At 62.0% G+C, this 23,760-nt stretch overlaps 1 protein-coding gene across 1 annotated transcript; it reads left to right on the forward strand.

Annotated features, from left to right (window-relative positions):
- The first annotated feature begins 5,912 nt into the window (after positions 1-5,912).
- Positions 5,913-17,701, forward strand: KLHL30 (kelch like family member 30). The gene is made up of 8 exons (XM_002930231.3): positions 5,913-5,974; positions 7,834-8,681; positions 9,909-10,053; positions 11,922-12,008; positions 12,541-12,696; positions 13,711-13,899; positions 14,510-14,655; positions 16,093-17,701. The coding sequence occupies exons 2-8, from the start codon at positions 7,908-7,910 to the stop codon at positions 16,342-16,344; spliced, it is 1,749 nt and encodes a 582-aa protein (XP_002930277.2). The 5' UTR covers positions 5,913-5,974; positions 7,834-7,907; the 3' UTR covers positions 16,345-17,701.
- The last annotated feature ends 6,059 nt before the right edge of the window (positions 17,702-23,760 follow it).

Genomic DNA, 23,760 nt, shown 5'->3' on the forward strand with positions numbered 1-23,760 from the left:
ACCCAGAGGACATATGGCAGGGGCGGGGGCACACGAGAGGGAAGGCGAGGTATGGCCACTTTCTGTGGCCCCTGGATGCCGTCCACACCCTTCTCCATGAGGGACCTAAGGAAAGAGCTGGATCTCCTCAGAGGGCCTTGCAGGGGCCGCAGCGCTTTGAGTGAACAGGGCGCTGGGGGCACTGGGGACGAAGCCCTGAATGGCTGGCCGTGGGATGTGGCTTGTCCCCCGCCCCCATGATAGCCAGAGGATGGGTCCCCCCCAGGCCGTGGGGCCCAAGGATGGCTGGCCCGGAAGCAGGGGGCTTTGGGGAAGAGGCGTACCTCAGCTGTGCGGCGGCCCGACGGGCAGCGTGCGGGAAGGAGGTTTCTGGATCTTCCTCTGGGAGCCCCTCCCTGCAGCCCCGCCCCTCGGGACAATGGTCCCTGCAGTGTCCCCACCTGCCCGCAGAGCTTGGAGGGTGGCAGGTGGTTGTCGGATGGGGCACAGAGCCCTCCCAGTCGGCCCACTGGGACCCTCCGGAGCGGGTCAAGTCGGGGCCGCAGCGCTGGAAAGGGCGGGGGCCCTGGCCCGGGCTCCCTACCCTCCTGTGGAGCTGACACTGGAGGTGAGTTTGCTAATAAAGACTCCTATTCCTGGCTGGCCTGCACGACTGTGCTCGTTGCCCCCGTGCCCACAGCGAGCAGAGAGCCACCTGCGCCCGGGAAAGTCCTGGCCCTGGGTGGGCACTGAGCCCCAGTCCTGATCTGAGCCGCAGCACAGCACCAGAGGCAACATCCTTAGCCCCACAGAGCCTCCCCTTCCTCATGTGCAGAATGGGGTGCAGTGCTGACCTGCCCGGCCCAGGGTCTGGAGAGGGTGTACGAGTCCCCCGTGGGAGGGCTCTCCGTCCTGAGATGGAGCAGGTTGTAACGAGCAGGGCGCCACCTCCAGGCTCTTGGTCCCCAAATGGGACTGGTGGAGCTAGACAGGGGCTGGTCTGCAGGACACTATCGCTGCCCCGACCTGGGGCAGGGGGTGGTTCGAGGGTGGGGCTGGGGGAGCCCTGGTGTCAGAAGGTGCCAGACACTCCGATGTCTCTGTCGCTCCTCCTGTGCCACCCGCAGGACCATGTTGTTCCAAGGGCCTGGCCACAGAGGGGGGCCTGGCCACAGAGGGGGCCTGGAGGCGGAGGGTGGTGGACACAGACCTGGCCTTAGAGGTGGTGCTGGCCCAAGGTGCTCAGGAGAGCACTGGACGGGGGCCAGCACACCTGACTTAGGGTGTCCCTGCTTACTCCCTGGGACCTTGGTCAACTCCCTCCATGGCCTCGGGACTTTCCCAGTGGTGGGGTGGGACCAAGGCCAGCAGGGGGCGCCCCACAACCATCCTGGGTTCCAGGAAGACCTGGGGTCAGGCTGGGCTGCCAGAGGCCAGTGAGGAGGGGGAGGGCACCTCTGCTGGGCACTCAGGGGTGACTGCCCAGATGCCCTTCTGCAGACTCGGCGGCCCTCAGCAGGGGCAGTGCTGGGAAAGCTGGTTTCCTCTAAGATGTTCCAGCTGATTCTGATGCTCAGCGTCCTGAAACCCCCAGCCCACTAGCAGCCCACCTGTGGGGAGCAGGTGTTTCGCGTAGGAGTCAGAGGCTGACCCCAGCGAGGCCACACTCTCAGCTCTGAGGCCTGTTTGGTGCCTACAAGCCTGTCGTCCAGTTGGCAAAAACCCCAGGGCCCATATGTAAGCATCCAGAGCCACAGACCTCGGCGAGGTGACCAGACACAGTGAGGTGACCTTGTTCACGGTGCAAACCCGGGAGCTCCCCAACGAGCTGGCAAAATACTGGAGAGAGGGAACCCCATCTCTCTGCCTGGCCCGTAAATGTGTGCAGGGCAAAGACGAAGGAAAACAAAGGTGCATCAAAGGTGCCGAAAGAGCATCACCTTTTTCCTTGTGACTAAATAAACACGGCTAACGACGCAGGTCTTCGCATGTCAATGCAGAGGCTGAATGCAGAGTCAGTCTCTTCCCTCTTTTTTTATATGATTCTGAAGTTCATTTGAAAGGAACAGTGAACAAGGACAGCTGTGAGGCCGGCCTCCAGGAAGGCCCCCAGGGACCCCGTCCGATAGCACATCCCGTGTGCCCCTCCCGCGCTGTACGGCAGAATACGGCAGAAGAGACAGCTCCGCTTCCAAGTGGGTAATAGAGGCTCCCATGCTTGTCACTCCCTTACCTCTGGGGGAGCCCGGGGCATGCTGGGGGCAGCCCTGTGAGGAGTGGGGAGAAGTGAGGCCCTCAGATGACTGCCCACCCCTTGGTGCCAATAAGGACAGATCCCGAGGCAGAACCACCCGCTAAAGTGCTTCCAGAGCCGGGAAACTGCGTGAGATCACAAGTGTTTGTTGTTATAAGACACTAGATTTTTGGGGGCGCCAGGGCAGCTCAGTTGGTTAAGCATCTGCCTTCAGCTCAGGCCATGATCCCAGGGTCCTGGGATCAAGTCCCGCATCAGGCTCCCCGCTCAGCAGGGCGTCTGCTTCTCCCCCTGTGATCTCTCTCACTCTCACTCTCTCTCAAATAAATAAAATCTTAAAAGCCACTAGATTTTGGGGTCATTTGTTAGGCAGCAACGGATCACTACCACTGCAAACAAGAAGACTGAAGTGGAACAGTCATCAGATGGGAAGACATCGTAGTCCATCAAACCAGGTGGCCCCGACCCCAAAATACGTTTCGTTCGGATCAACAGACCAGAACAGAGAAAGCTGAGATGCTCCTTCACTCAGAAAACATTGTCCTAAGACAAAGACACCACAGCCAATCCAGGGGGGAAAGAAGGAATGGTCAGTCATGATCCCCGAAGTGTTGGCAAACTATTTGGGGTGGGGGGTGAGTAGAACCTTCGGGCAGCCCTTGTCCCACGTAAATCCCAGATGGCATAAGAGATGGAGTAAGCAGGTAAAGGTCTGAACCCCCGAGGAAGGGGCGGGCAGGCCAGGAGCTGCAAGGCCTCACCGCTGCAGGCGCAAGGCCGAGCACAGGGGCCTGCGATCCCACCTGCCCCAGGAAGCGCTGCTCGCCTCGCAGGACCGCCCTGCACAAGGTGCCTCGAGCTGCAAAGACAAGCACGCGCTCTAACCCGGTGACTTCACTCTCCGACTCTGAATCCCTGGGGAGGCACCGTATTATTTGTCACAGACCAAATGACACGACCCGAATGTCCATTAATAGAAGTGACTGGATGTCCCTTCGAATTCTTAACGTGTGATCTATTCACTGTATGAGGAATCCGAAGATCGTGTTTCTAAAGACCGATGGCGTCAGAAGTGTGGGGGTGGATATAAAGCCGTAAAGCCTGATGCGCGGACACCCCCACAGCCGTCGGAAGGCTGACGCGCGGACACTGGACAGGAGACGCCCGTGCATTCGCGGGGATTCTTACCGGTCCAAGAGTTCTGCTTCATATTTTCCCAGGTTTTCCAAATGCTCCACAGTGAACATGTGTTATTTCCATCATCATGAGAAGAAACAAGCAGCATATTTTTAAAAACGACACCACGCCTTAGCAATCTGATGCTAAAGACCTGTTTTGAGCGCCTGGTATCGAGTTTCCCAAACTGGCCGGTCATGTGAGGCGCTGGGTCTGCTCTCCCCACCTCCCGATCCTGATCCCGAAAGGCCTCCAGGGAGGCAGCTCCCTGTGACAGGGAACTGTCATCAGAATACCCTCTGTCTTTCCTCCAGCCTGGGCTGGGTACCCATTAACCCTTCGTGTTCTGGCTACAAGCACGAGGGCAGGAGGGACACCTCTGTTCCCCTGCCAGTGGCTTCCCCAGGATGGTCCTGGGTAAGTGAGAGCTGGAGACATCCACGAGCATCCCCCTTCCCGCTGCGACCACATGAGCCTGATGCTGAAGGCTAGAGGGGAAAGCCTGGGACTGTCTGAAGCAGGGGCTGGGCTGGGCAGACTGGGCTGGGCTATGACTGAGCTGGGCTATGACTGAGCTCTGGGCTGGGCTGGGCTGAACTGGGCAGGGCTGAGCTGGGCTATGCTGGGCTGAACTGAGGTGGACTGGGCTGGGCTGGGCTGAACTGGGCAGGGCTGAGCTGGGCTGTGCTGTGCTGAACTGAGGTGGACTGGGCTGAACTGAGGTGGACTGGGCTGGGCTGGGCTGAACTGAGGTGGACTGGGCTGGGCTGGGCTGAGCTGGGCTGGGCTGAGCAGGGCTGGGCTGGGCTGGGCTGAACTGAGGTGGACTGGGCTGAACTGAGGTGGACTGGGCTGGGCTGGGCTGAACTGAGGTGGACTGGGCTGAGCTGGGCTGAGCTGGGCTGAGCTGGGCTGGGCTGAGCAGGGCTGGGCTGGGCTGGGCTGAACTGAGGTGGACTGAGCTGAACTGATGTGGACTGGGCTGAGCTGGGCTGTGCTGGGCTGAACTGGGCTGGGCTGGGCTATGCTGGGCTGAACTGGGCTGGGCTGGGCTGGGCTGGGCTGGGCTGGTCAGCCTGGACTGGGCTAGGCAGGCTGGACTAGGCTGGGCTAGGATGGACTGACTGAGCTGGGCTGGACTGGGGTGAACGGGCAGCCTGGGAAGGGTTGAGCTAGGTTGGGACTCAGCTGGGCAGGGCTGGGGAGAGGGCAGCGCGGAATCAGAAAGCACGAGTGAGCAGAGTTTGGAAGCACCTTGCAAATTCGTAATTAGCTGGTCAGTCGTAGCAGTAACTTGTGCAACAACCGAGCTCCAACCAGCCCGCACGCACGGTGAGAACAGGACTATGGCTTCTAGCTCACAACCATCCCCCCAGCAGGGAGCAGGACCAGCGGCTGTGATGGCTGGACAGGGGTCATCTGTCCAGGACCCAAGTTGTCATGATGTCCCAGTACCATTGGAAAATCACCTAACTTCGCCAGGAGTGAGGGCTGTCGCACTGGGACCTCCTGCACTGGAACCGTCGGACCAGTCCCTGGGGGGCATCCAGAGGCCTCCGTCAGACTCGGCCCTCCCTGACCCTCCACATCCCAGTACACTGGAGACTGGTGGTATTAGCAAGGCCCACGCGGGGGGAGGAAGGAGGGGTGACAGGCAGAGGCCCTCACCTGGCCTCCCCGGGCTGTGGGCTTCTCGCCTGTGCACCCGTGCGTACTCGGCTGGGAAGCCTTCTCTGACTGTTGGCAGAAGAGATGTCCAGAGCCCCTCAGCCAGTGGCCTGGGTCCAGGGCCCCGTGGAGTTCCAGCTGAGAGGGATTCCCTCATGACCGCTGTGAACCCAAGGCTGCAGGGGAGGCTGCAGGCCGCGGCTGCTCTATTTTTAGATGACCCCATTTCTTCGCCACCTCTGGGTCTCACGATGAATGACAATGCCAGGGCTGCCCCAGGGCCGAAGCTATGCTATGACCCAGAGCTTCAGGACCCAGTGACCCTGTCGCCAGCCTGGTGGAGCACTCAGGGAGGCCTCCTTACCTCTCTGGGCACCGCTTTAACCACCAACGGCTTCCCTGCCACCACAGCGGACCCCGAGCTTTGAAAGCCTTTGCTCACCAATCTGCCTTTCTTTGTGATAGTCACTTTCCCCCGGTTGACAGATGAACAAAAGGCCACTTGGGTACCTGCCAATGACCATTAGAGAATCTAGTACCTGTCAGGCCCTCCTGACACCCAGGCCCTGAGCTGGGGCCTCCATGCACCCCCTGAGTGTCCAGCCCAGGCTCCACTGTCCCCCTGGAAGGCTTCCTGCTGTCTGTCTGGTCCTTGGGGTCCAGGAGACATCAGCCTTCCTGACGTGGCCAGTGTGGGCTTTCAGAGCAGACGGCCTGGGAGAAGCATCACCTCTCTCCCTCCCCCTCTCCCTCCCAATGCAGACAGCGCTAAAAATACCCTTCTATCCGTCCCCACGTGGTGCCCAGCCCAGCCCAGCAGGCCCTCCGTGTCCCTCACTGGCTGGAAAGTCCTATTCTTCAGCCTGAGTTCTCAGAGGTCCAGGGGCCAACCGAGAGGTAGGGACCCAGCGGCTGTGGAGTGTGGGCATCGGGGAACGGGAGGTGGGATTTGGGGCAGGGAGCAGCAGGGGAGGGTGGGTTATGGTAGGATAGGCTGCGGGGCATAGAGATCACAGCACTGGGTGCTTTGGACACAGCCCCCCAGCCCCCCAGCCCTGGTCAAGCTGGGCCCCTTGGGGCACAGTGAGGGCTCAGGCAGCACACTGCCTTCGGCGTCCTGGCTGGAGAGGTGGGCAACGGGGAGGCCCGACCACACCCTCCAGCCGCAGCCGGGACCCCAGGGTCCCATCCCTGGCCACAGCTGGCTTCAGGCCCTTTGTGTCCTGCCCGCTGAAGCCATCCTCACTCCTGGCCTGGACAGGCACCAGGCCGAGGCTCTGAGACTCTCCAGAAGCCCCCACGCCATTCGTACTGGGCCCGCAGGGTGGCAGGTGTCAGCAGACGCAGCTGAGGCCCCACGAGAAGGTGGGTGGGCACTCCGCCCACTGGCCCCCGGGGCTGTAGCAGCTGGCCACAGGGAACACGGGAATGATGGGAATGTGAGGCCTGGGGCAGTGGCCGCGGGCTCCTGTCCTCACTCAGCCAGAGGGCCCCCCTGGGCGGGGGTCAGGCAGGAGGGATGCTGGCCAGGGCCGCTGAGCTGTCCAGTCCTGGCTGGGCTCCCGGGGTACTGCCCTGCTCTGCAGGGGCGCGACTGGGGAGGAAGGGCCTCAGCTCCTGCCACGGCCTCCAGCCCTCCCGGCCCCTTGGCACCCACAGTTCGCAGTTCTCTTTACAAGGCTTTGTTATTTTGATCACACTTATTTCACCAAGGGTTTGGTCCCTGTGGATCGCCGGCCTTTCCCTTCCCTTTGATGGCTCTGGAGGACGCCCCCTAGTGGACAGACCAGCTTTTTTTGCAGTTGTTGGTAGCTCCGGGTGAAATTCCCGGCAGCTTTTCTGGGGTAAAATGTCAGGAGTACATAAATGAACATGCACATAGTTAAATAAGCCAGAAGTGGATTTGGTGGATCTGATGATGCGGACACTGACTCGAAGTCGCTGTCCAGAGAGCCCCCCTTAGTCGGGTTTGTCTTTACCAACCTGCACCCAGGGGCCTGTAACCTGGGGTTCGGCGCGTGGGCCCTGAGCCCGCCTCCCCCACTTGGACAGGTGATGTGAGCCTTCTGTGCTTGTGTTCCCCACCTTTACGGGGACCCTGACAGCACCCACCTCCCAGGGTTGTCGTGCAGGCCACGTGAGGAGAGCATGCCACCCTTGAGACGCAGCCTGGCCCATGGGGAACACTATGACCACAGAGTCCCTTTCCCTGCCAGCCTCTGGATCTGCAGTTGAGAAAACTGGGACCAAGGTCACCCAGCAAGGTCATGGCAGCCCAAGGCTCCATGTAACCGTGGACAGTGAGGATCAGTGGGGCAGGAAGGCTTCCAATGGCCCTCCTCACACTCCCCAGCAAGGTCAAATCTGGGAGCAGAGGAAGCCACTTGGAGGTGGCGGATCACAGGGGTCCACAGTCTCCGGAGGGTCTGTTCTGTGTAGCCCAGAGTTGTGGAGGGGGCCGGGTGTGGTTTTCATGCTGGCTTTGCCCTGCCCTGACTACCTGGCCAGGGTTAGGTCTCTGGCCCTCTCTGAGCCTCAACCTTCTCACTGTAAAATGGGACGAACACGGAGCCCTTGAGCCCACCGCACGGGGCGACGGGGCTGGGTGAGGCACTTGGCACATCTGTGATGCTCAGCCAGTGTTGGTGCAGATGGAAAGGACTGACGGCCACACGGCCAGCCAGACGCACCGCCGGGCGACTTGGGCGGAGAGGCCGTGCCCTGCCCCGGCTGACCCTGCCCTCTTCTGTCCCCAGGATCTCAGGCAGGGCCCGGCTCTTCTCTGCAGGAAGTGGGTGGGCTGCGGGGCCCCACTCCAGCGCCGGGGGCCATGGTGCGGAACGTGGATGACCTGGATTTCCACCTGCCCTCGCACGCCCAGGACATGCTGGACGGCTTGCGGCGGCTGCGCTCCCAGCCCAAGCTGGCCGATGTCACACTTCTGGTGGGGGGCCGGGAGCTGCCGTGCCACCGCGGCCTCCTGGCTCTCAGCAGCCCCTACTTCCACGCCATGTTTGCAGGCGACTTTGCCGAGAGTTTCTCGGCGCGCGTGGAGCTGCGGGACGTGGAGCCCGCCGTGGTGGGGCAGCTGGTGGACTTCGTGTACACGGGCCGCCTGACCGTCACGCAGGGCAACGTGGAGGCGCTGACGCGCACGGCCGCCCGCCTGCACTTCCCCGCCGTGCAGAAGGTGTGCGGCCGCTACCTGCAGCAGCAGCTGGACGCCACCAACTGCTTGGGCATCTGTGAGTTCGGGGAGCAGCAGGGGCTGTGGGGCGTGGCTGCCAAGGCCTGGGCCTTCCTGCGTGAGAACTTCGAGGCGGTGGCCCAGGAGGACGAGTTCCTGCAGCTGCCGCAGGACCGGCTGGCCACCTGTCTGGCCGGTGAACTGCTCCAGGTGCAGCCAGAGAGAAGCCGGCTGGAGGCCCTGCTGCGCTGGGTGCGCCACGACCCACAGGCCCGGGCCGTCCACCTCCCCAAGCTGCTCGGCCTGGTGCGCCTGGACGCCGTGCCCAGACCCTGCGTGCAGCAGCTGCTGGCCACTGAGCCGCTGATCCGGGAGTCGGAGGCGTGCTGGGTGGCCCTGTCCCAGGGCCATGATGAGGTGAGCAAGGGGCGGGAGGGGCGCCCCAGAGACCCCGACCTGCGTGGGGATGGAGCGTGCAGAGTGCATACCCCCAGGGTGCCCCGAACCTGGCAGCTCTACCCGCCTTGGGCTGATTACCCGTGAGGAACATCACTATTCATGCCCTGGGCCCCCGCGCGTCCCACACCCTGGATGTGTGGGGGAGGGGAAGCAGAAGTGACTGTCCAAACCGTGGTCAGAGCTCACAGCTTGGTGCAGACAAACCTGGAAGCAGACCTAAAGCAGCAGGAGAAAGGCTGAAGCTGGGCTGGGGGCATCCTGGGCAGGGTGGCCAGTCAGGGAGGGCTCTCTGGAGGAGGCAGCCTCTTAGCTGGGCCTTAGGGAAGGGCTAGGAGCTCGGCAGGAGGGAAAACAGTCCAGAAAGATGGCATAGTGTGTACACAGGCCTAGGGGCCTGGATGGGCCTGGCAGCAGGCCACCTCCCGCCCCGTAGGAACCTGCTCGAGCGTTCACGGGGTGCGGTTTCCTATGTGTGCTGCGGTGAGTGTGGCAGGCAGCACAGCTCAGGGCACAGTGATGGACGAAGAGCTGATGAATCCGCCTGTGGCTGCGTGGCCTGCTCAGGGCCCTGCTCCGGAGGAGCCCTCAAGAGCCAGGCCTGGGCCACAGATGCTGCTCGGGCCAGGGTCGGGGTGGGGGGGGGCTGGAGGTGGGGGTGCAGGCCTCCTGCAGGAGGAGCCAGAGACACAGGGGAGCCCCGGGGGCTGGGAGCTTGGAGCACGGCCACTTACCCACCAGTGTGGAACCGGGCTGGCCCTTCCTGCCCGGCCAGGGTCATCCGAGTTCAGCACGCCGCATGCTGGCCCAGGGGAGGAGCTGGGGACAGAGTCGGTGTTGCCTCCAAAGATGGGTGTGGGGACGCCTCTGGAAGGCACGTGGGGGCTGCTGGGAGGGAACAGCGATCAGGTTTGGGCCACACGTGCACCTGCTGCCCGATCGCTCCCAGTCCTGAGTGCTTGCCGCCCTGCCTGGCCCCATGCGACCACCGTGTGCACGCGCACACGCATACACACGTGCTCACACATGCACACACGTGCTCACACCACCCCATGCATATGCACCCGCATAGCTGCCCCACCAAAGCCCTGCCCCAGATAATGCGGCTGAGGCCTGAGAGCCCCTGGGGCCCCTTGCATGGGGAACGCAGCCGCCCGCTCCTCTCACCCAGCCTTCCTGGCCCCACAGGCACTGCTGGCCCTCCCGCAGAAGCTGGAGGAGGTGCTGGTGGTGGTGGGCGGGCGGGCCCTGGAGGAGGAAGAGGAGGGCGCAGAGGAGCCGGCCCCTCACCCCAGGAACCCCAGGAACTTCGCCTTCTACAATAGCAAGGCCCGTGAGTAGCCCTCACGCTGTCCCTGCGGCCTGCGAGCCCCTCGTGTCTGCCGTGCAGGGGGAGGGAGTGAGATGCTCACAGGGAGGCGGCACTGCCGGAGAGCCTAGAGGCCAGCTCAGCTAGGTGGCCCCCTCACCCTCCAGTCACAGCCCCTAACTTTGGCCCTGGAGCCCAGGGCAAAGTGTTCTGCTGCCCAAAATGCCCTGGGTGGGAGGACGGCTGCTGGCCTGCATGCCCAGTGTGACCTTGGCCCCAAGGGGAGAACAGGGAGCTGGGGTGCAGGTGGCCTGGAGGGTAGGAGCGCAGGGACAAGGTCAGCTCTAACAGGGTTCTAATTCCAGCCTTTGAGCAGTTCACTTCTCCACCCTAAGCTTGCTCCTCATCTGAGGAAGGGGCTCATCACATAGCTGGGATGCAGACCCGACGGGCACGGACTGGGCCTCTCCTGCCTGGGGCCCCATCACAGGGTGGCCGGGAAAGGGGGAGGGGTAGGAGGGCAGCAGGGTCTCTGGAGGGGCACGTTGGCCCTGGGAAACTCTTCTGAAAGCTCTGAGGAGCGCCGGCTGGTGTCCCAGGCCCACTGGGCCAGTCACCAGTCACCCACATGGCGTCAGCGGCTGGCAGGCTCTGGGAAGCGTGAGGCCCGCTGTCCCAGGTCAGGGGCTGACGAGGGGATTTGGGGGCTGACGTCAGGAAATGAGCTCTGCTGGCTTCACCCGAGAGCAGCTGTCCCTCCAACCCCAAGGGGAGGACGGCAGGGGGCACGCTGGCAGGCAAAGGCCTGGTGACTGCTGGGCCGTCCCCACCCTGGGGTGACACAGACATGAGTCAGGGGGACACGCAGTCCCTGCCCAGACAGCAGGTGCCCAGCGAGGCCGGAGTTCTGCACGTCCTAAAGACGGGCATAAACAGTACACAGAATCTTCCCGGAGGACCTCCCCAAGGCCCGGGTCTTCCTCACAGCCTCCCGTGAGCGCCCAAAATGTGTCCGTTTGCTCGACACTCCCACAGAGACTCTCTCGTTTTATTTTTTTCAAGCGTTTTCTCATCTCTTGTCTCAGTTTACCCTCATGTAGCTCCTTGAAGGTGGGCCCAAGGTGGGTGTACGGCTCTGTCCCTTGCTGTCGTGACAATAATCCTCAGGCCCGCTGATGGCGTAGTGGCCCTGTGACAGACGCGGGTCGTCTATACTCCTCCCACCTCCCAGTGAGGTGGGAACTACCTGCCCCCCGGCCAAAGGATGAAACTGAGGCTATGGGTCCCCCGGGGCCACACAGTAGTACCTGAGAACAGGGGTCTGGACTCTCCCGGGTGCCGCAAGGCCCGTGTCATGCCCCGTGTGACCCCTGCACGCCCGTGGCTGCACACGGCACAGAGGGTGCTCGGGGCGAAGAAATGAATGATGGATGGGGAACAAGCGAATGAATGATGTTCCTATTCTAACCCACTAGGGACCAGAGGTCAGGCCCTTTAACCCATTACCCCATCTGAGACGTGGGACCCAACCCAGGGGCCAAAAGATCCCTTTGGGGTCAGTGAGGTCACCTGCAGGGTCAGAGCCAGCCCCAGCCTCAGGAGCCCCACCTCCCCGCACACCCCGGGTGCAGGCCTGGGTCCGGTCTGCGTGCCGGGCTCCGGGGGGCGGCATGGGGAGGTGGGGACCCCCCAGGAGACAGACCCAGCAGGGGCACGTGCAGCAGACATGGTGTCACCACCCCCCACTGCGGCCAGCTGAGTCCCGCCCCTCACTCCTCCCCAGGTGAGGGAACAGCCCTGCACCCGCATAGGAAGAGGCTCTGAGGGGCAAGGGGAGGCCCCAGCAGCGAGCTCAGCCACCCTGACCTTCTGCCTTTCTCTCTTCTGGCCAGAGAGGTGGATGGCGCTCCCGGACTTCCCCGACTACCACAAGTGGGGCTTCTCCCTGGCCGCGTTGAACAACACCGTCTATGTCACAGGTGGGTTCCCGGCAGCGCCACCCGGGGAGCTGCTCGCCGTGCCGCCACCGAGACTCAGCTGCCCCCTCCGGCTCAGGCAGGGCTCTTCCAGACATTTCCATGAGGTGAAAACAAGGACACTGGAAATCCACGGGTCCACGTGTGGGTGCCCCCATTCCGTGTTCTGCCTGACATGGGAGCCGGTGTGGACTCGCTAGGCTCCGCAGTCAGGGCCTCCCCCAAAGGAACCACGTGATGGGCAGGCGGGGTCACCCTGCTCGTTTATGTCTGAGAACTTGGGGGCCCGTATACAGTTTGGTTGGGGAAACATGAATCTGAAACCACAGAACTTGTCCTCCTTGTTTATGTGGCAGGGAGGGACCTGTCCAAGTCACACAGCTAGACTGTGCCAACTACGGTCCCCCCCAACCCTGAAGCCCAGGGTCTGGCACCATGGGGACCCCCGGCATGGGGAGAAGGAGGCAGGACCCTTGGTACCCAGCTCCCACAAGCCTGGAGACTGCAGGCTGAGGGGACAGGACCTCTCCTACAGGTGGTTCCCGGGGCACCAAGACAGACACCTGGTCAACCACCCAGGCCTGGTGCTTCCCTCTGAAGGAGGCCACCTGGAAGCCCGTGGCCCCCATGCTGAAGGCCCGCACCAACCATGCCAGCGCCGCGCTCAACGGGGAGATCTATGCCATTGGTGGTAAGGCCTCCCTCCCCGCCTGCCCCAGGCACCTCCTGCTCGTTGCAGCCCCCACGCACCTCTCAGCAGCCTGGGAGGCTCTCAATCCCGCAACAACGGCTCCCCACTTTCATGCCCTGGCCAGGGACCAGAGAGCCCCCCCCCGCCCCGGCCTCAGGCCCACAGAGGTATGCTCCCCTGTTTCTGCCCTCGGGAGCTCACCGTCTGGAGTAACCAAGCCCCCACCAGGGCGCCTGGCAAGGCTGTGCCACCGGCCACCTGGATGTCTCGGGGTGAGGCTCAGCCATGAGCTTCCGTAGCCCGCTCCAGCAGGGACTCGGGAAACAGAACAATGAGGGGTGTGCTGGAGCCCTGGGCTGCCAGCAGAGACGCACACTCCCGGAACCGTGTGCAGCCCTCCGCTCAGGGTCACCCCCTCTGTGGCGTCCCCGGGGTGAGGAGACCCACAATGGTCCCCACTTTGCTGTCACCTTTGCTCTCACCAGTCACCAGCCTGAGCACTTAGCCCTTCACACCCCAGAGCTGTGGCAAGGAATCACCCCGGGACCCTTACAGTCAGATAAGTGTGGAAAAACAATGACTGTGGCTGAGCACGAGGTTCCCAAGGCCTCTGCGGGTGACAGACTGGCCTTGAGGCCACTGCGAGTGTCCCAGCTGTCCTGGCCAGCCCCTTTTCTCCCAATGGCTGCTGAGCCCGAGCCACGGGCAGAGGGCACACACAAGGTCCTGGGCCCAAGGCAGGTGCGGGCAACTAGCTGTGGCCTTGGGTCCCCTGTCATGCAGTCTGGAGTTGAGTATTCCTGGGTCCAGGTGCCCACACCCACGCCACTTGACACTGTGGCCTCGGGCCTTGCCTGCGGAAGGGGTAAGTCACGTGGCTTGCAAGGCCGTGTGCTCCTTCACCCGCCCTTCCCCTCCCCTCCTAGGATGCAAAGCCCCCAGTCCTGCATTTCCAGGGCCCTTCCCTTGCCCCCGGTCCCGGCAGCCCTGACGCCCACCCCCACCCCCCAACAGGCACCACTCTGGACGTGGTGGAGGTGGAGAGCTATGATCCCTATACAGACGCCTGGACCCCCGTCAGCCCCGCCCTCAAGTACGTCAGCAACTTCTCGGCGGCCAGCTGCGGGGGGAGGCTGTACCTGGTGGGGTCCAGCGCCTGCAAGTACAACGCGCTGGCCCTGCAGTGCTACAACCCCGTCACAGGTGGGCGGCACGGGCCCCGGCGCCGGGCGGGCAGGCTGCCAACCCCTCCGACGTGGCTTGGGGTTGAGAGGCAGAGGACACGGGCAGGTGGCCCCTCCCCCTGCAGGCCACAATCGCATCTCAGCGAGCCAGAGGGTGGGGGTCCTGGCGATGGGGGTCCAGGGGGCAGGGAGCAGGTGCGGGCGGGGGCATGGGGGCTGGGGGGCCGAGTGCCCAGGGCAGGTGATGGGCAGCCCAACTCCAGGTCCCAAAGCTGCCTGGCTGCAGGGTCTGCCTGGTACAGGCCCCACGGGCCAGGAGCAGGGGCCTGGACCTGCAAGTCTTGGTGGGCGCCACCTTGGGCCCCGGACTCTGTGCCAGGGTTGGGGCTCCAGTGGGGGTCTCCAGGGCTCGGGGGCCTTCCTGGCCCTGTGTCTCCCCCGTCCCCCCCCCCATCCTCTGGATGGTGGCGATGACCACAGAACCCATTTTGCAGGGTGGGTGTGAGGGTCCCATGGGAGACTGACAGGGGCCAGGGTCAGGTGGGGCCCCTAGTCTCCCGACACAGCGGACGGGCAGGAAAGAGGCAGAGGCCGCTGGTGAAGGCGGGCCCGGTGCGTTGTCCCCTTAGATGCATGGAGCGTGATCGCCTCGCCCTTCCTCCCCAAGTACCTGTCTTCGCCACGCTGTGCCGCGCTGCAGGGAGCCCTCTACCTGGTCGGTGACAACACCAAGAAGGTCTACGTGTACGACCCCGGGGCCAACCTGTGGCAGAAGGTGGGCCTCAGCCTCGCCTCCCAGGGTGACACCTCCACCCGGAACCCCTGACACCGAAGGGATTGATAGGGCCTAGAGCCCAGCGGAGCCCCCGAGAGGACGGGGGAGCCAAGGGCCGGGGGCTCCTGGTCACCATGGTGCTCTGCCCCAGCACAGGGTGGTCTGTTCTCGGGAGCAAAACCAGGCTCAGCCTGGGGTGTTTCAGGGACAGCCTGGTGTTGGCCAGGCCCGGGAGGGAGGGCATCTCCTACCCGTGAGGGTGGTGGAGCAGGGAATGGGATCCCTTGGCTGCGGGGGGGGGGAGCGGCCAGCTCCTTGGTGCCCCATTTCCCTCCTTGCTACCCCCTCCTCTTCTGGCACTGAGAGAGCAGACGCTGGGCATCTCAAGCCCGAGCCTTTCTCTGTGTTTCTCCTGGAGAAGGAGGCGGGATGGTGCCCAGTGCCCGGGGCGGTGGCCTCCTCACTAGCCCAACACCCTGAGCTTGCCCCACGTACCCTAGAGTCTGCATTCCTGGAGGCCAAGGAGGAGGCCTGCTCCCTGCACTTGCCCAGGCCCTGGCCGGCTGGCCCAGAGCTGGGCCTCTGCCATCCGGCCGCTTGCAGCTGTCCCCTGGCGTCAGCGCCCAGCTGACTGGAGGCCCCCGTTACCACGCAGGACAGGTGCAGTGTCGGCCCTGCCAGGCCGGCACTCTCTTTCTGGGCCTTCCCAGCTGGGCCACAGCCAGGCCTCTGCAGGGCCCATGCCGTTGATCCAGGGGGCATTCTGGCCACGAAGGGCTCCACTTTGCCGTCTCCAGGTCTGGGGGGGCTGGCTGCCCATGACCGTCTTCATGTGCAGGCCGCAGACGGGCGTCTTCTTCCCATGCATGCTGGGGTCTCTCAGATGGTCCACATCTCCCTCTGGGCTCTGGCTCCCACCTCACAGCCCCAGCCCAGGGCACTTCTGAGCCACGGGCCGAGGCAGGAGGTATGGGGGTAAAATGAGTCTCCCCAAGGCACAAATGGCCCCTCGCGTGTGTATGTCTGTCAGAGAGGAGGCCACATCTGTCCCCTCCAAGACAGCAACTGTGAGTCAGAGGCCCTGCCCAGAACTTGCCCCAGGAGGCAGCTCCAGGCTTGGGCTTCCATGCCGCCCATCCCATCTGACACCCTGACTTCACATATGACCGAATTGGGGCCTAGGAGACCAAGGGGCCTGGAAACATCCTCCTGAGAGATGTGGGCTGGAGAAGCGAGCGCTGGGGTTTCCCCACTAAAGGACAGTCTGAAGATTCCGGGGGGGGGTGTCACAGGGAGCCTGGGTGAGGTCCCGGGGAGCAGGACAGGGCGCTGGCAGTCCTCTCTGCATGTTCCCCGTGCCCCGCCCCACCAGAGGGCTCCCCGGCCACTGTCCCCCCCGCCCCCGCCCATGGGGCCCTGACCGCAGCCCACCCACAGGTCCAGTCTCTGCACAGCCTGCATGAGAACGGTGCGCTCGTGCCGCTGGGCGACGCGCTGTACGTGACCGGTGGCCGCTGGCAGGGCATGGATGGCGACTACCACGTGGAGATGGAGGCCTACGACCGTGGGCGTGACGCTTGGACCCGCCACGGCTCCCTGCCCCGCCTCTGGCTCTACCACGGGGCCTCTACCGTCTTTCTGGACGTGTCCAAGTGGACCCAGCCCTTCAGCCCGGCCCAGGAGCACTGAGCAGCTCCTGGTCACTCGGGGGCAGGGCCCGGCTGCACCCCAACCCGAGGGATGCCCCCTTGGGTTGTGCTGGTTTGTTCACTCGGTGCTGGGCGCGGGCCATCAGGGACATCGCCCTCGGTTCCCGCAGCCACCGCACTGACTCCACACTGACCAGCCGCGAGGCTCGGACTCCGGCTGCCTGCACGGAGGGGAGAAGCTGCTCCCGTGCCCACGGCAGGGGAGCCTCAGACACAGAAGCCACAGTCCCCACCAGCTGTCCCACCCCTGGCTTCTGAAGGTGGTGCACAAGGGAGGAGTGGGCCAGGAAGCTGCCTCACAGAGCAAAGGTCCTGGGGTGGTTGGGCATCAGGCCTCTGTGAGCCTGCTTCTGCCTGGCCCATAGCTGTGTGACCACAGCCTGCCGCCGCCCCTCTCTGGGCCTCAGGCCCCACGTCCATCACACTCTGAGAAGGGAGGAGGCAGGGCGTGGGGTCAGGAGAGAGGGTCTGCTGCCTGTGTGGGGGTTGAGGGGAGAGAGGGTGAGCGAAGGTTTCCCATGGAGGTGAGCGGAAAGGTGTGCTCTGGCCAGGATCTCCCATTTCTTGGGGTGGTTTGCTCCAAATCAAGAATGAAAGTCCCCAGCAGTGGGCCCAGGAGGGGAGAGGGTGGGGTCCTGCAGGGTTTCTGGGGACGCCTCTTGGGAACATTGGTGTGTCACTCCCAGGTGCCTCCTAAGCGAGGGTTGAGCCCCGCAGTCTCCTCCTGCCAACACGCGGGCTACCCCGCGCTCCCTGAGTCTGACTGGGGTCCCACGGAGAACTGGTGCAACCCCCCTGCTCCTTCGCACTGGTCCTTAACGAGGTATCCCACTGAAGGACTCTCACTGGTGCTAGATGGCCTTCCCCTTTTGCCGTGAGCTTTCATCGAGGCCCATGGGACTACAGGTCAGGGGTCCCGGGTCCAGCCTGGACCGTCTGGGGACTCTCGAGCTGCCACCTCCCTCTGGACTGAGTTCCCTCTCCTTGAAGGCTCTTCTTTGAAACCCCGTGGGGACCAGAGAGGCCTCTGGCCTCCCTGAATTCTGAGGAAGGAATCCCAGGTCCCTCTACGTGCACCTTGCTCCCCGGCCTGAGGCCTCATGCCCATTTCCTGTGGGAGGATTCCGTCTGCCCCCCTGGGCTTAGACAGAGCAGGGCCTCCTGGGGGTCTGCTTCCAAAGGAGCAAGAGCCCCGATCTGAGGCCCCCAGGCAGCCGGGGGAGAGGATGGACATGGTGATGACAGTTTCTGGGATCTTTGACTCGTTCCCTCTGAAATCCTCTGCGCTGTTCTCTAAATAGTTACTGAAGGTACTCAGCCTATAACACTGATCCAAAACAGAGACTCAACGTGTCGAGTGGACTTCTTTTTATCACGAATGGGTAGTTGAAGGGTGGTATTCTAGAAGAAGGCTTGCTTCTGCGCCTGCACATCTCATGGCAATGGGGGGGGGGCATTACCCTGGGTGGGGGAAGCACAGCCCACTCCAGGGCCTGGTCCTCAACCTTTGGGTGCCAAACTGCCCCTCATCCGATCCGCTGAGCCACCCCTATTCAGGGCCACCTGGATCAGGCCAGTTGTGTCCTTCAGGGTCCCAGGAGGAAACAGATGATCCCTGAAACTGAGTAACGGAGGGCAGTCTTACAAAGGACAACTTCCAAGGTGTGGGCAGGTGGAGGGACTTCAGCGAGGGCTGAAGAGGCTCCCAGCAGGGAACCTAGCAACAGTGGGGAGCTGTCACCAGCCCTCTGCCCCTCTGCATGGGAAGGGGTGGACGCAGCCTCCAGACAGAGAGCTGCAGGGAGAAGGTGCCAAGGACCTGGGACCTTTGCTAAAGGAATGCCCCCCTGGGCCACTATCACCTGTGGCCCAGTGGGGATGAAATGGCAGGATAGACACCCCAACCTCACTCTCCTTCCTGCCCCCTAGTCTCCTGCTGGTGCCTCCCAGTGGCCAGACCTAACCAGAACCCGAGGGAGAACAGGCCATTGGCAGAGAACAGGGGGAGAAGAATGGACAGGGCACCAGGATGCACAAATGGAAGATTTCTACCGCAAGAACTGGACACTCAGGGGATTCTCATGAAAGACAGACACTCCTGGACATTCGCACAGGGAATGTCTGTGGAGCAACCCAAGCCATCCTCTTCCCTTATCAAAGGCCCCTGGTTTGGGGGCTAGTATGGGTTTCTAGAAGGGAAAACGGATAACTGTGGAACATGTGCAAATGTCCACCAAACTGTCAGGCCCACAGGGGTGAGACAACCTGCCCAGGCCCAAGGAGCTCATGTCTGCCAGAGGACTGCATGCTGTCTTTCTCACAGACAGTGTTGGGTAAACTGAGACCCCCCCAGCAGACCTCAGACCTTGGTGGCCAGAGAGTGCCGCGCACTGCCCTCAAGAGCCAGGCCCAATACAGCCAAGTCAGGCTCAGCTCCCTGTGGTTCCCCGGTGTACCACGGTCCACAGATGCTTCAAGCCAGTTCCTTTGGACGTGGGTTTTCCGGCACCTCCCAGGCAAGATCCTTTGATCACTGAGCATCTTCCCTGTACTAGGCAGGGACAGGGTTGCTGGAATCAAGCAGTTGACAGTCCCATGTACTTGTCTGTAATACATGAACTGGTCAAACGACAGTGCACTGGTCCTCCAGTTGGCTGGTTGACCAGTTGGCCCAGTGGTTTTGACCAGGGATCTGTGACTTAAGAAAGAGTGGTCCCAGCCACATGCAAGGTAAGGATGTCCACTCCTCCAGGGCCATGGCATTCGTCTTTGATCCCCAGGGTCCCCCAGCCTGAAGTATGGCTACTGTTGCTGCGTGTACAGCTAATTCTGCTGGGCCTCAGAGCAGGCACACAGGAGGGTGGGGTGGCCAGGCACGACGCTGAGTAATTGAAGAAGGAAGCGGGCTTTAGAGAGAACCTTCATGGAGAACGTCCTTTCCTATTTGGAATAAGCATCCTGGGAGCCAGCGGGGTTTCCTCAACACTGATAGTCCCAGGGCTCCCCCAGGGACTGGGGGAGATTGAGATCACAATCACATTTAAGAATATAATTCTTCTCAAAATCACCAGACAGAACTACCCACTTACATTAAAACCGAGAAGTGTGCAAGACTGAGTTTTTTAAGTGAATTAATTGAAAACATGGAGACGATGAGCAGAAAATAAGCCAAGGACTCTCCGGGTCGAAGTGAGAAAGGACCCTTCCCCTGCGGGATCAGAGGTTGCCCACAGACCTGTCTGGGATGCGCACGGCTTCTCCCCAGCACTCACCCCTGTGCCTGGCACAGAGCAGGGACGGAGTAACTCTTCACTGCACGAGCTACTGACCCCAAGTTGCAAAGGCCAGATAAGTGACTTCAGGTCAGTCCTAAGATCTCAGACTCGGTTTCCTCATCTGTGCAATGGGGATAATCACAGGATTTGAGAATTAGATGATGTCATGTGTTTGGAAGGTTCCCGTAAGCAGCAAAGGTCGCCTGCCTGTTGTGTGAGAGGCCACACAACAAGTTGACTTCAGGCTCCCACTGTTTTCAGGGGCAAAGGGAGCTTTTATTCCCATGACTTCATCGGCAAAGGTCCTTCCTTTGGAGGAAAAGAGAAGAGTGGGAACAGCTTGAGTGCAGCAGGCTGATGGGAAGCCAGGGCTGAGGCCGTGACATGAGGGCCCAAGAATGAGGATTAAGTTTCGGCCGGGCATGAGGGCGCATGGGGGAGGCCACCTCGGGCTCCGTCCGGGCCCCCTTCTGTGGCCACTCGTTCAGTACTTCCACCCCGGGATCCGTGACCTCCGCCCCAGATGTGGCCCCCGCTCTGACCCCGGGGCTGCTGCTGCAGGGGGACAAGTTGTCTGGTGCCACCAGAACCCGGTTTCTGCTGGTCCTGGACCTGTGATTCTTGCCTAAGCCCCGCCCTCCTCTGAGTGGATTTCATTTTTGAAATGGAACCCCAGAAACATGCAGGGAGCCACACCTAAAGGCCCTGGCTTTCTGTGCTCTCTGGCCCCAGAGCCAGGCTGTGTCATCACCTCGGGACAGTGTGACGGGAGCCTGTACCAGCACCAGAACCGATTTGATTTGGGTCCTCTGGCAGGGCCCATGACATCACTAGGATTGTTCACTGTTTGGGAAAATAACTGTTTTTCACATGGCAACAGCTCCTGTCCTCAAAGCTGGCCTCGTGCAGGCTGGGGCCCCCCACTGTGGGATGGAAATGAAGTCACACAAACATCTTAAGGATCACATGCCACAAACTGGATCCCTCCATTCCCAGAAGGCCCCAGTATTGTCAAAGGTGACGGGGCCGAGCTTCACCTTTCCGCAGTGTAGGCTGGGCCGAACGGCATTGAGCCCTGAGAGCAGTATGGGTTGCATCCCTGCAGAGAGACTCCAGCCCAGCCACCCAGAGTGGGGCACCCAAGCAGCCCGGCCTCCATGCTCCGGGTGAGCACCCCTGGCCACCTTCCCGCTGGTCCTGGCTTTGTCTGCTCACACCTCAAGTACGAGGTGATCCCACACAAAGGCTCAGGGGTAACAGACCAGCAAACTGAGTCCCAGAGGGATGAATGCCTAGAGGTGTGCCTCCTCCAAAGCCAGATATGACCTCCAGACGGCCAAGCAAGAAACAGGTTTGCTGAGCAGACCCACTGCTGGGCCCTGGGGTCCAATCACGCTTTGCCTGGAGCATCCGTCTTCACATCGGCCTGAGGGCAGTGCCCACGCAGGGTGCTGGTGGCCTAGGCCAGGGACCTTCACCACTGGGGCAGCCTGGAAGGCGAGCCGGCCTCACCCAGGGCCCCACACAGCAATCACTGTGACCGCGGCTCACCCTAGAGCAGGGCCCGGGGGCCCCTGTGTGTGCATTGATCCCTGCTCTCAGGCAAGAAAACTAGAAGAAAACTCTGAGGGTCTCTGGAACAGACTGGCCACCGTCCGCAGCGAGGGAGAGTCAGAGCCAGCAAGTGGCCCCCAAGAGAAGCGTCTTTCCTCCCCCCCATGCAGGGCTGCCCCCCACGGCATTCCAGCTACCACCCTAGGTTGGAATGCTCTGTGGGTGAGCCCTCTGGGTTCAAGAGTGGGCAGCCACATGTGTGTCCCCGGCCCTCCCCCCAGCCAGACCCCCACGGGAAATCCCACGCCTATGGGCGCCGGCTGGCCTGAGGGAAAGGACAGGGCCACATTTTCATCAAGAACCTTCCAGCTCGTCATGTAACTCCTATTTCCCACCACCTGGAAGAGGAAGGACCACCATGGGGAAGAGGTGTGGCCGTGAAGATGGGACCACGCCCCGTGGGCAAGAAGGCCCCTTGCCCCAGCCCCAGCTGGCTGTCCCCGTGCAAGCCACCCGCCTCACAGGGCTAGTCCGTGTGGTCGGCGTGGTCGGTGAAAAGCAGACGAGGGGCTGGGTGTGGACGTGCGTTTTCAGAAACACGAAATGACCGTTCGGGAGCTGCATCTCCCGGGGCCAGGAGCCTCTCTCTACCCGCAGATCAGTGGAGAGAACACGCCCCACACTTGGCGTCCTACGGTCCCAGATAAAGTCTTTCTGAATAAATGAAACTGAACAAAGTTTTAATAGTTAAACTGAGGCCCATGTCCCAGCACAAACACGTCGTTACAAAGTTCTACACACCCAGCTTCTTAACAGACTTTCCTTGGGGGACCAGAAATGAGAACCCACCCAAGCAATCCTTCATTCTTTGAAGGCTTTACAACAGCCTCAACCAATTTCATTCCTTATTAGTGACGAAACGGTTGAATGTTTGCAGATGAAAGAAGTTCATATATTTTGTTGAGTGCATATTACATAAGCCAGTGTTTGCCAAGTATCTTCTTGGGGATCTGCAGTTTCTATAGGAATTTCAAATTTTTCATTCTACTGATAACTTAAAAAAATTTTTCCCCCAAGATACAGACAGAAGTTCTCTGTTGCAGTCTTAATTTGCCTCTGAAAGATACCCCACAGAATGTCTGCGGGACACACAGACCCCTGGGGGGACAGACTCTTAGGGTAGGCAGAATATTTTGTTTAAACACCCTCCCCCCAAAAAACCCCAACTCTATCCCCATACTCACCTCCTACAGGAAAAGAGGCAGAGTCACAGAACAATGAACACCTGATACCAGGCTTTTTCTCAAGTGTGAAATATTCCGTGTGTCCCCCACTGCCCCACACCCCTCCCCTCCCTCGTCTGGCACGGGGAAGCCAGCCTCTGAAACAGTGCAGGAGTGGGGGGCTCCTGGATGGGGGCTCCCCATGATCCCCCCCAGGCTCGGGAGGGCCCCACCTGCCTTCAGTTCCCAGTGTCTGCGACATCCCACAGGGCGGGGCCTCCTCTCTTCCGACGAGGTGGAAATCATCTCCTTGTGCGGGCGGCAGGCCGTTGGAAGGTGCAACCCTCAGCGACACCTTCTCGCGTTCTTGGACGAAGTACACGGTGTGCCCACCGGGTGCAGGGGCGGGTGCCACCCTCACGCCTCCCACGGAGACAGGCAGTGGGCATAGAATAGAACAAAGCAGCTCAGAGGGGGTGGAGGGCTGGCTCTTTCCAGGGAGGAGCCTGGAGTTCAGACCCGCAGGATCTGGTCCCCCTACTCCAGCAGGCCCTGGGCTGGGCATCAGAATCTAGTCCCCCAACCTGGCTAGGTCACCACAGGCCTCAGTCCTCCAAGCCTGGGCCTTGGTTCAACCACACCAGTGCAGGGGGGCTGCCCCAGGGAGTGGGAGAAGGCAGCTCTGAAACCCGGGGAGGGGTCCCCACATGGGAAAGAGGCACCGGGGAGGGTCTCTGAGTGTCTCCTGCTCTGATGTACTAAACCTGTATTGGCAAGGCCTGGAGCTCACGGGGCGCCACCAGGGTAAGCCTCGGGGTCCCCAGAGGCCTCAGAGCGGAAGAGATGGGAGAAGGGCTGCCCCCAGGCTCAGAGGAGGGAGGCGACGGGGCTTCCTGGAGAGAAAAGGATGTCAAGAGGGCAGAGGGTCCAGGGCCAGGTGAAGGTGCACCCCTGCTCTCCCTGAGAAGAAGAGCTGGATAGCGCAAAGGGAGGGGACAGGGTCCAGACCAGCTCAACAGGACCGGGGGCTCTAGCCAGCGCGAGAGTTCTCCCCGCACCCCAGTTCGCGCCTGTAGTCCCCTCTTCGTACCCCCACCCTACTCCGCACCCCTTTCCTACCCCGCGCCCCACCCTGCACTCCCCACTTCCTGCACGCCCCCCTCCAGTGAAGCGCCCCCTCCCTCCCCACTCCACGCCTCCCCGCTGCGCGCGCGCGCATACACACAGACACAAACACACACACACACACACACACACGCACGCACGCACACACGCGCGCGCCCCACACAGGCAGACGCTGCAGTTCGCGCCGGGGCCGGCAGGGGGCGCAGGGCCGCGCAGAGC

The sequence above is a fragment of the Ailuropoda melanoleuca genome, chromosome 2 (assembly GCF_002007445.2).
Source record: "Ailuropoda melanoleuca isolate Jingjing chromosome 2, ASM200744v2, whole genome shotgun sequence".
NCBI classification, from domain to species: Eukaryota; Metazoa; Chordata; class Mammalia; order Carnivora; family Ursidae; genus Ailuropoda; species Ailuropoda melanoleuca.

Bases quoted from the DNA above. Each gene is read 5' to 3' on its own strand.
- KLHL30 (XM_002930231.3), top strand. From the start codon at position 7,908: ATGGTGCGGAACGTGGATGACCTGGATTTCCACCTGCCCTCGCACGCC. The intron at 12,009-12,540 runs GTGGGTTCCCGG...CCTCTCCTACAG, and splicing joins CAACACCGTCTATGTCACAG to GTGGTTCCCGGGGCACCAAG. The intron at 13,900-14,509 runs GTGGGCGGCACG...TTGTCCCCTTAG, and splicing joins GTGCTACAACCCCGTCACAG to ATGCATGGAGCGTGATCGCC.